Source organism: Vanacampus margaritifer, chromosome 2, assembly GCF_051991255.1.
Source record: "Vanacampus margaritifer isolate UIUO_Vmar chromosome 2, RoL_Vmar_1.0, whole genome shotgun sequence".
NCBI lineage: Eukaryota > Metazoa > Chordata > Actinopteri > Syngnathiformes > Syngnathidae > Vanacampus > Vanacampus margaritifer.
This window is the reverse complement of record NC_135433.1, coordinates 13,317,482-13,329,285: the sequence shown is the minus strand read 5'-3', so window position 1 is coordinate 13,329,285 and position 11,804 is coordinate 13,317,482. Positions and strand designations below refer to the sequence as shown.

The following is an 11,804-nucleotide window of genomic DNA, read 5'->3' as shown; positions in this document are numbered from 1 at the left end:
TTCCGTAACACCTCTAACATCTGAACAGTGGTTTCATTCTATAAAGCAGCTAAAATAATATGGCTTTTGATTACAAAATAATAATTTAGTTATTATACTTGCTGTTCTGTGAGTGACACAATTTGACCAGAATGGCATGCTATTGGAATAGTAATTAGTGGCTGTTCACATGGTGACGTCATCATCATATTTCAAAGATTGTTGTTTTAAATTTGGACACATACACACTTCTGGTAACTACTGGAACATACTCTGTGAATTCTGTATTTATATATATATTCCCTGTTGAAAATAATGTCACACTGCTTCTGCCTAATGTCTGTTTCTTTATAAGAGTTAAATTTTGAAGTCGCTTTTTTGAAAAATAGTTGCTAAATATTACAGTACTGTACATAGTGTGACCACTGACCAGATTTTCAAAATTTAAAAGCTGAGATGCTACAATTTCATCCATGCATCCATCCACTGAAAATTAAATATAAAATAATTTTCACCTAATTTAATGGGTAGTCAAGCTTCGTCACCGGGTGGGGGTTGTGCGAGCAAAGGTTAGTCAACATGCGGCGACGAGTTGGCGGTGTTGGCAGGGTGGGGTTGGGATTTCGCTAATTGTACGGTAATTAAATGCTATCTTTGTTGACAGTTCAAGAGCACGAAACAATCAATGCCCTCAGCGTTACCCAACCTTTTTTGCTGTGTCCCGACAGCTATTGGAAGCTTGCTGCCATTTACAATGTGTTGGTCACACATTGTAACTAGGGGTGCACCGTCACAATTTTCTGGCCGATCCCCGATCTTTTAAAAAGTCAGACCTGCCGATCCTGATTTTTTTCATTACACGCAACATATACTTTCAGTGTTCCAATCTTGTTTTATTGGAAAACATTGAACAATATCTGTGAAATAATACAAATGTGTTGTTTTAACTGCACATGAAGTAGTTCTCTCAAATAAAAATAAAAATCCTATTAGTCATCTCAGCAGAACAGGACAGTGGCTGACTTTTTCAGGCCTCTGAGGAGGGAGATGAGATTGGTGGAAAAGATGAGTTTATTTTTAAGGGATCGGCCGATCACCGATCTTCCAAAATTAAGGGAATCGGGGCCGATAAACTGGCAGGCCGATCGATCGGTGCACCCCTAATTGTAACATTGGAAAATATACCGCTAGAAAGTTCATCGCCATTGTCAGACCGGCGAGTGGTGACTGCAGTAGATAGTTAGACTGCACATATCCCATGATTCATATATGGGAGAGCAGGAATTAGTTCTCGTTACGGCCAGTGCCTATTGCTTGCTACCGATGAGATGCGAATGAGAACATAAACGTGAATTTGGACGTAATTTAACCGTTAAATTCCATTTTAATGTGGTTCTCGTATGAATCGCTACGACAATATGTGATTGCGTATACACATGGCAAAAACACACGATGCTGGGATTGGACCTGCGTAAAGAGGTTGGCGAAATCCGCCAGGGCGTGTCACCTAAGGTTAAAAAACGGGACTGTCCTGGCCAAAACATGACATCTGGTCACCCTAGCAATTATAGCAGTCGCTAATTTAGCCACTCCAGTGTGCGTCAGAGGAAGCCAATGAATTGAAAAAAAAAAAATCATTGTTAAAAATAATCTTCGATAAATAGATCGATTCTATTTAATCGCTCAGCCTAAAAAATGGATCAAATGACGTTTGTCTCAAGGTGCTTACATATAATATGTCATCTTTTTTTTTTTTTTCTGGGTATAATATGTCATCTTGATGACTTTACAATAAGGAAACTAAAAAGTCAGATACAGGTCGCATTTGGGCAAAAAAATCTGATCTGGGTCGCATTTGCCTGCAGCGTGAACGTAGCCTAAGTAGATCCTGGAAGCCAAACAGGAAGTTAATTCTTCCTCCAACAGGAAAAAAACTGAGACAATACCAAGACTTAATCTGCCACACACAGTAGAGCAAAAGGTGGAGCCACAAATAGTAAGAACAATGCCATCTGTCATAGTGGTACCAATAGTATGTTTTGCTATAGAAATGTAATTCTACTAACAGTGGGGCCGGTCTTATTATACAGTACTTACCATTCTATTATTTGATATGGGAATATAATTTGAAAGTTTATTATTTTAGTGATTGAAGAAAGTAGAAGGTTAATTTAGTGAGTGTCCTTCAGAAAATAGAAATCATCTGTTTATGCCTTGGTTACTGGCTTGGGTGTGAGAATATGCGTCTCCTGGCTAACTTCCCCCGTGTGACAAGTTATATGATGAGACTCCGACCTTCTGTCAAAGCTAACTCCTTGACCCAGTGCAATGCATTTGACAGCCACACATTGTCGCCGTTGTTTAATAGTGCAGCATGAACAATTAGTTCTAAAATAATTCTGCATGTGTGACACATGACTTTTTTTACATTGAGCAAAATTGTAGTCTGAAAAGGGAGGAGGGTATTACTTCCAGGTCATGTGATCCTTTGAAGGGAAGTAACAGAAAGGGAACATCCCCCTCATCACAACTCACATTTCCCCTTTTTTTTGTCTTGAATTTTTTAAACAGTGGTGTGATGGACTCACCAATTGTGTGTGTGTGTGTATGGTCACATTTTAGCTGTTAAGACGGACACTTAAGGCTTTGTTTTGACTTATTTAAATCTTCCACTTCCTGCTCTGTAACTCAGTCCTGCTGGCACAGATGGGAGAGAGAGCATGGACATTAGTCTTGATTTCTCATTGTTTCTGGAAGTGGAAGTAATAGTCATACAGTATCAGTTATTTTGACAAATAAATCTCAGTTTCTCACTGCCTTCCTTTTCTCCGTGCACCTGTCAGTGGATTGTGTGCGAGTGCACTTTGGCCCAAGGTTGCTGATTAGTTGTGTTCTTTTACTAGCGGTCGTTATGTTTATTTTGCTTTAGAAAAACAGTAGGTGGATTAATACAAAATCAATTAAAAACAACTTGAGTGTTGTTTGTAACTACATTTTTTCAGAATGAATAGTCCAGTTCAAGTGGAATATACAGTAGTGCTTTCTTACATTCTCACACAATTGGCCATTATTGTGGGAACATGTTGCACTTGTTAACAAAGAGAAGCTCCTTGTGTTTCTTTCTTTTGTGTCGAAAATGAGTCACCTGATGTGTTGCATGGAGAGTAACCCTGCTGCCCGTCTGTGTCGTGTGTGCGTAGAAGTTCATTGAGTTTGAGGACACGCATGAACAAGAGAAGAAGGACCAGCAGAACCATGTGGAACGAATGGAGTCCCACTCGAGGCAACTTGAACTCAAGATCAAGAACCACGCTGACCAGAGTAAGCACTACCACGTGCTCAGAATGTACAAATGGACTTTTTTAGATTAAAAAAAAAATATATATATAGTTTTAACATAATTGTTTATTTGTTATAATTGTCACAAAAGGAGCCAATAATGTACTGTAGATTTAAAAAAAAAAATCTATATGCATCATTTTTACATGGGCGCACAAAGACACACAATAGGCCTACAGACACACACACACGCTTTCTTGCACATTTCAGGGAGGCAGTGTAATTGGATTATAGGATTTATGTTATTCCCATTTTAATGCAGCACTGCATCACCGCTCATCTTGTTGCTGGATTAAGGCATGTTTTATAGTATCGAACGTGTTCTCATCCTGCTGATTCACACCACTAGTAAAACGAAAACATCCTTTCCTGGCAAATTTGGGCTAAGTGAGGTACTTCCAGACCAACAGACAGTAACTCACTGTTAAGTTTGCTCTTAGAAATTAAACCAAAATGGTCCCTTTGCTTCTGCTAGTAAAAGTTGGTGAATCAGTCATTTATTATACAGCAACAGTTTATCAATTTTATTTCTTGAGTCATATCTTGTCACCCGAAGGTCATTATTCTTCATCCGTCTTGGCTGTCACAGCTCAAGATGAAGCGAGTACCTCCGAGATGTTATCTCCTCTCATAAATATTTCACTGTGTATTTGCATACACACAACATGATTTCATATTGACCCTATCTTGTGTACGTAGCTCTTCAATCAATGGTGGGTCTCCTCGAACTTGATGAGTCATGATAGCGGCACAAAATTAACTCAGTTGTAGCATGCTTGATGCTGGCATACTAATATGCCGCTGAAATAAATATGCAGGCTTCCTTTTGCAACCCTTCTCTGTAAAGCTTTGGATAAAGATGACATGCTCTCATTGGATTAGGGAATTTTTGTCACTTTATGAAGTGGATCAACATGGAAAAATCCCAGATTTTTTTTTGTGTATCCACATAAAAATGAGGGTACAGTAATCCCCCTCCATTGTGGGGTTTACGTTTGACTGCCACACGATAAGTGAAAATCCATGAAATAAGAATACACTATTTAATACACCCGAGGCATGCTTTTATAGCCTTTACAGCACTTTTTTTTTTTATTTAGTCGGCAGGTTAGAAGAGCGAGAGGTGGACCTTAAGAAAGAATACAACTCCCTCCATCAGAGGCACACAGAGGTAAGTGGGAAAGGAATTGGGATGGAAAGAACACAGGGATGGATTAAAGGAAAAGTCAACATCTCTTAAGGGGAAGTCAACGCCCCCCCCCCCCCCCCCCCCAAAAAAAAAAAAATTCTTGACAATAATATGTTCTATGCAGCCCCACTAGCCTAAATACAGTATTCTGGTTAATATTACGTTAGTGGAATATGAGTTAAGCAGCAAAATCCAGCAATTTTTATCAATATCTAAAGGCGGCCATTTTGCCAATGCCAAAATTACATCAATGTTGCTGAGGTCTCAGGTAACAACCAATCACAGCTCAGCTTCAGAAAACAGGTGAACTGTGATTGGTCGTTGCCTGAGCGCCTGAGCAACATTGATGTCATCTTCAGTCGACAGCAAGTGGGAAAATGGCCGCCCCCTAAGATGGATAAAAACGGCAGGATTTTCCTGCATAACATATTCCACAAATGTAATATGTAAAATTTTATTTATTTATATGTAATTGATTTAATAAAAAATGTCATGTTTAGACTTGTGAGGTCACATATAACATATTATTATTAAGAAATGTTTAACTCATTCACTCCCAGCCATTTTCACTGAAGGAATCCCCTTCACTCCCGGCTGTTTTACTGGATTTTGACAGATTTTGCAAGGCCCACAGAATATTGTGTTCGATTGCTATAAAAACATGGAACCTACCAAAAGAAAGATTAGAGGAAAAAAAGTATATTTCTATCCGTTTCCATTTTGCAGCAATTAGCATTAGAATATAGCTAAGTTTCATCATTATTCACAAATCTTTCACAAATGTTTAGAACTGTGGGGAAATGAGCTTTTGTCAACATGGCCCTGGTTGATATATTTTGCTCTGCTGCCGCCTGCTGGCCATTTTTGTAATAACTACCATTTCCTCAACCGTTCTCTGCAGTTGAGAGGCTGCATCAAAGCCTTCTGTATGCTCTAGCATAAAAAATATACGCATAAATACGTCTTTGGGACACTTATAACATTTTAAAAATAACTGATTTTTTTTTTTTTAATTAATATTTTGATTACTCATAAGGTCCGACTTTCCCTTTAATGGCATTCCTAGCTTGTCTTCTGGGTTGTGTGCTCTGACCCTTGCAGATGATCCATAATTATATGGAGCACGTGGAGCGGATCAAAATGCAGCAAAGTAGTGAAACGTCTGAACCAAGCAGCGTCGCTCGAGTCCGGTAAGTCATCATTTTTATGTTCACTAACACAGTTCAGTGTTTATTTTAAACATTCCCCCTCTTGGCATGATAAGGAAATCCTGTCTTCTACCCCACCCCTCTGCAGGAGAGAGCGTCCCCTTTCACTGGGCATCTTTCCAACATCCGCTGGCGGGTCTCTGCTAATTCCGGACTCCCAGACCCGCGCAGAGACGCCAAGCGCAGAGGGTTGGAGGTTTAGCGACAAAACACACACTCGCTCCAACACCAGCCTCCAGGTGGGTGCAATGGGTGACACACACACACACACACGTTTCCACAGCCATTTGTACTCCAAGAACAAAGGTTGCATTGAAATCAATAGACACATTCTGGCTATTCTTCCTCTTGTGGCATTTTGGCTTTGCTTCACTTAAAAAATAGGGACCCTTTGATTAGGCGTGCGCATGCACACACGTTTGAGTAGTCTCTTGACAAAGGCCTCTCTATTTTCAGACATCTTCTTTTAAAGCGCCATATGAATATGCAAAGCAATTTTATGAGTGAACAAATCACAGTGATGTTCTAATGTCATTTTCAGTTTGTGAGATGCCCTAAATCAGGGGTGCTCAAGTTCGGTCCTCGAGAGCCCCTATCCAGCCTGTTTTCCATGTTTTTCTCCTGCAGCAGAGCTGAATCTAATGATCAGCTAATCAGCAAGCTTTGCAGAAGCCTGATAACAATCCTGATCATGAATCAGGTGTGTTAGTGGAGAGAAACATGGAAAACAGGCTGGATAGGGGCTCTCGAGGACCGAACTTGAGCACCCCTGCCCCAAATGAACCGGTAGGAGCCGGCCGGGGTAGTGGCAAGGTTTATTTCATCCCTCTTCTGCATCTTTCATTACAACTGGGACAATGCAAAGCATGATGGGAGTTATGCCTCTGTATGGCTGGCAGCCAACCGCTGATGGAGAGGCACACTCGCCAGAGTATAATTGTCCCTTATGTAATCAGCGCTGCAATATGCGCCTTGCTGCGCCCTGGCCTTTTGAACTCCATTGAGCTTTGATATGCAGACAGCTTCTGATATTTCAACAATTATATATTAAGCATAATGAAAGACATTATGCTGCTTGACAGCTGAGATCTAATTAATGTGAACAATATGGTTTACATAACAACCTCTTCATTAATTTAAAGCCTGTTTAATTGTATTCGCTATATATGTGGACTTGTCTACAAGCAGCTTACACAATTGAATGTAGAACTTAACATAGACATTTGCCAGAAATTACCTTTTGTTTCAATTTATTTTAGAGCTGTCAAACGATTACATTTTTTAATCAGATTGATCACATCTTTGAATTTTGATTAATCACTTCATAAAAAAAGTCTTTTTTATAAAAAAAAAATCCCGCCAAATTTGAAGAGCACCGGTTATGTGTAATTCTTTTGACATTTGATGTTATAAGGACGTCTTCAACATTTTTGATCTACTGCACACGCTCATCCGCCTCTTTTTCTAATCAGTTATTTCCTTGCATAATTAAAAATGGGAAAAAATGACCCCGATATTTTGACATGAACAAATATTCTAAATGTGATACGCAAACATTTATTAAATCCTTTACTTTAATGCATGTAATTATGTTTATTGCTCAAACACAACCTGTGCAACTTTAAACATAGCCATCCGTTAAACGCTAAAGGATAATCTCTGGTCAAAATTAATAGTGCGATTAATCTACATGTATTCATGATTAATGTGATTAATCAATTAATTGACAGCACTGATTTAATTATAAACTAATTTGGTATAATTTCTTGTAATTTGCTCAAATTTGATCTCAATCACATTTTACTAAATTATTTGACACAGTAAGCAATGTTTTTTTTTTTTTTTAAATTAATTAATTAATTAATTTAAATACACCATTCTTAAACGACACAGTTCGACCGAAGTACAATTTTAGGATGAGCCACGGCACTTGAGAAAAGGACTGTAATTGTAAATTGTACTTAATGTGATAAAGCAGCTCCTCAATATACACATTGACACTATGTATATTTCTGGAGTTAACAGCCTACATGGGCTACAAATTAGTTTAACTCAAGTCAGAGTAAAATGTAAAATACTGTATGTTGAGCTATTTTTTTATTTCCACACGTGGATGCTAGTACAAGCAAGGTAGCAAGCAAGTGCTACGACTTGTCTGTAGTTCTGCCAACCTAAATTTTTTTTTGTTATATTTAGACACATTTTTGACCTCTCAAGCAACTCTTGTTATTATTATTCCAAAAAAGAGACAAGCAAAAACGACAACAGCGATTTAATGTTAGCAATATTCTTAGTTCCTGCATGACATGGTGGAGGGAAGAGGGACAAGATAAATATATATGATAATACGGTACACAAATATTTGGTTAAAATTTGTTTTACTGCATAGTGCATACCATATCTGCACATGTAGCAGTTAGTGAAACAAGACAATAAGCTTTATATGCTGTACATAGCATATACAAATAATACAGACAAAGTTGAGGTTTAGCATGTTGTCTACATGGGAAGACGAATTTGAAAAAAATATCACATATTAAATTGCAATTGCAATATTGAGAAAAACTTGCTAGAGCACTTTTTTTTTCTCTTCAGGATCATTCAGTCCAAGTAACAAAAGGTGTTTTTTTTGGGGGGTGAGACTGGAATGGATTTATGGCATTTCCAATCGTTTCCATGGGCAAGGTTGATTTTAGAGACAAATGGGTTACGAGTGTGGTCGTGGAAAAAGGCCGTACTTGCCGTTCACTTCACGGACATGCACACTTGCTTTGGAGTGTTTGCGTTTCTGCTGAACGCACACATGAGCTTCAATCTTACTCTTCCCCCCCAAGCAGCAGGACTTTGCCAACCCCCCAAGGGAAAGGGGGGGTTTGAATGCACAAGACTCTACTTGGGGGAGTTCACTGGCTGACGACTGCAAGGTAGTTGAATGAATGTCGGGTGGTGGATAGCGTAGACACGCCCGCATCTGCTGCGGGCACCACTTTGTGTGTGTGTGTGTGTGTGTGTGTGTGTGTGTGTGTGTGTGTGTGTGTGTGTGTGTGTGCGTGTTGGCTATCCTATCGTAGTCGTTCACCGTGCTTTTAGCCAGCATCGCTTCACAGATCACCTGCTCTTGATGGTGCTCCATGCAAACGCGGGTGTGTGTGTGTGGGAGGGAAATTTGGAGTTGGCAATATGCAAATTATTCATCTGTCAAAATCAACAACGCGGTTGCATCTGGGTGCTCTTTATTTCTTCGTTTCGATGAAAGATGCATGTTTCTTTAGTGTATTTATTATTGCCTTTCTGTATTTTGCTTTGTTTTAACTGACATCACTCATTTGAAAATAGAACACCTTCATTTGTTTTCGGAATGTTGTGTAATTATAGTACTATTTAACTACTACTACTCTCATACTATGTTTAGTAGTAGAGACTTGTTGTCTTGGATCTTGTGTGTCTTGTTTGTGATTTTTGCTAATCTGAGTGTTGCTTTCATTATGTTTTTTTTTGTCATCTGTGTTGAGTGGTATAAAGTTGATTGTCACCTGTGAAGCTGTGTACAAACTCATCGTCTATTGTCTGACATTTTCCCTTTGCATTTATGCGCTCCAGTTCCACAAAAACGGAAAGTGTTTTCCTGATCTAATGACCTCAGCACCCAGAGTTTACAACATAAACAGTAGACTTTACTCTGGCTTATGTTGTAATCTAAGTACTCCAGCTGTAAGCCATTTCGCACTTGTGATCCTGTAAAACGTCTACAGTTATTGCGGCTCTCATATGACTCAGCCTTTCCTCTTTAAAAGCAAAATTGTTTGAAGTTCTCCGTGGTGTTATCTAATGCTCGGTTTATATCATGTTCTCTGTGGCCATGGCAGCTTTAGCTCGTATTCAAGTTTACTATAGTAGCCATGATGGGCCAAACGGGTTTGGTTGGGCCTACCACGGATGCAGTATTCTCTTCAGATTTCACCCTTCTCACGTTCTGTTCAAGGTCTGACATGTTTTTCATTTTTTTTGATGAAATGTTGATGTCAGTTAACTTTGGGCCACAGCAAATTCAAATGAAGCTCTCCTGCCGGGCCTGACCAACCCGCTCACAGACTGTGCTCGCCATGTCAGACGAAAGTGAAACATCGTAATGTAATGTGACAAAACAACTACCGTATACACCTTAGTACATACCATATGCAGTAGAAGATGATAAAATTGATTTGGATCATCTTACGTCATATAACACCACAATTTGAGTTCTTCCGAGATCACTGCTCTACCCTTCCACAGATGTCATTTTGACGTAATAACTGCTCCCTCAAATGAATAGATAAATGTCCTGTGTTGCATGTTTTACAATTCATAACATGCAGTGTTGTCGTTGTGTCTTGTGGGTTAATAGTTCCTGTCCATTTGAATGTTTTATTTTACTCACTGGTATATCTAAGATGCTTGTGTGTCATCTCAAATGCACACTTTGGAGATATATTCTGAATTTGGCGGCAATAAAATGGCGGTCATTACAGGATGAGATGTCGGACTTCTCTGGCTCCAAGTCTGTCACTCCAATGTCCACTACTGCCTCAGATTTTGGGAGGGAAGATGGGAACAGTAAGAGCACAGAGGTACAAGCTGCACCAGGGACCAGATCTGTATCCGTTGGTAAAAGACACTTTTATTTGTGACAAAATCGTTTTTCAAACACTGTTAGTTGGTTACGAACGTAGATTTATCTGCTTAATTGAATTGTGGCTCGTTTAGGTTTGCCTGATAATGAAGAAAGCACAGATGTGCAGGACATAATTGAGTCCACACCTGAGCTGGACATGGACCTGACTGGCTACAAGGGAAGCAGGTAGTACAAACAGCATTAATTGACACTCGTTGAAGACGTACAGCAAAACTTCTTGTCCTGCTTTGATCATTTTCGCAGTACTCCAACCAAAGGCATTGAGAATATGGCATTTGACCGCAACACAGACTCTCTGTTTGAAGAGCTGTCATCTGCAGGCACGGGGCTTATTGGGGATGTGGATGAAGGTGCCGACCTGCTGGGTGAGTTGCAACTCGATGCCAAGTTACAAACTATGTTTCTGTTAACGTCTCAGACCATGCTTAGTGTAATTACTTGGAGCTTTTGGCAACATAATTTGTGTATCTACACTAATTTAATATGCGTTATTGTGTCTTCCTTCTCCACCCATTTTATTATTTTATTTTTTTTAAATCATGAAACTGAAATTATGGGAGGAGACTATAAAACATTTTGAAATTAATTTGAATATTTCTGCTAACTACTCTCAGCAAGTACTTCATTAGGGTGTGTGTATATATGTGTGTGTGTATATATATATATATATATATATATATATATATGTATATGTGTGTGTGTATATATATGTATATGTGTGTGTGTATATATATGTATATGTGTGTGTGTATATATATGTATATGTGTGTGTGTATATATATATATATATATATATATATATATATATATATATATATGTGTATATATATGTATATATATATATATATGTGTATATATATGTATATATATATATATGTGTGTGTATATATATGTATATATATATATGTGTGTGTATATATATGTATATATATATATGTGTGTGTATATATATGTATATATATATATGTGTGTATATATATGTATATATATATATGTGTGTATATATATGTATATATATATATGTGTGTATATATATGTATATATATATATATGTGTGTATATATATGTATATATATATATATGTGTGTGTATATATATGTATATATATATGTGTGTGTATATATATGTATATATATATGTGTGTGTATATATATGTATATATATATGTGTGTGTATATATATGTATATATATATGTGTGTGTATATATATGTATATATATATATGTGTGTATATATATGTATATATATATGTTACAATTTCTTATTTCAAATTTTTTTTTTTAAGTTTACTTTAAACCACCAAGATTGTCTTAAACAGTATAGAAAAAGTGCAACCATCATATTTTATAATGAATAGTAAGACAGTTGTTTGTGCGTGCACTTGTACAAATGCGACCACATGACAATAATACACACC

General features: G+C 37.8%; 1 protein-coding gene across 4 annotated transcripts in view; it reads left to right on the top strand.

The window, feature by feature from the left end:
- Positions 1-11,804, top strand: part of spag9a (sperm associated antigen 9a) — a 30,867-nt gene that overhangs the window by 1,939 nt on the left and 17,124 nt on the right. For 3 of the 4 annotated variants that reach the window (XM_077556508.1, XM_077556506.1, XM_077556507.1), the window contains exons 2-9: positions 3,180-3,300; positions 4,419-4,489; positions 5,609-5,697; positions 5,804-5,954; positions 8,553-8,639; positions 10,224-10,359; positions 10,459-10,552; positions 10,631-10,752. In XM_077556508.1, coding sequence (XP_077412634.1) covers positions 3,180-3,300; positions 4,419-4,489; positions 5,609-5,697; positions 5,804-5,954; positions 8,553-8,639; positions 10,224-10,359; positions 10,459-10,552; positions 10,631-10,752 — 871 coding nt within the window. The remainder of the gene's footprint in view (positions 1-3,179; positions 3,301-4,418; positions 4,490-5,608; positions 5,698-5,803; positions 5,955-8,552; positions 8,640-10,223; positions 10,360-10,458; positions 10,553-10,630; positions 10,753-11,804) is intronic. The other variant, XM_077556509.1, reaches the window with a different exon arrangement.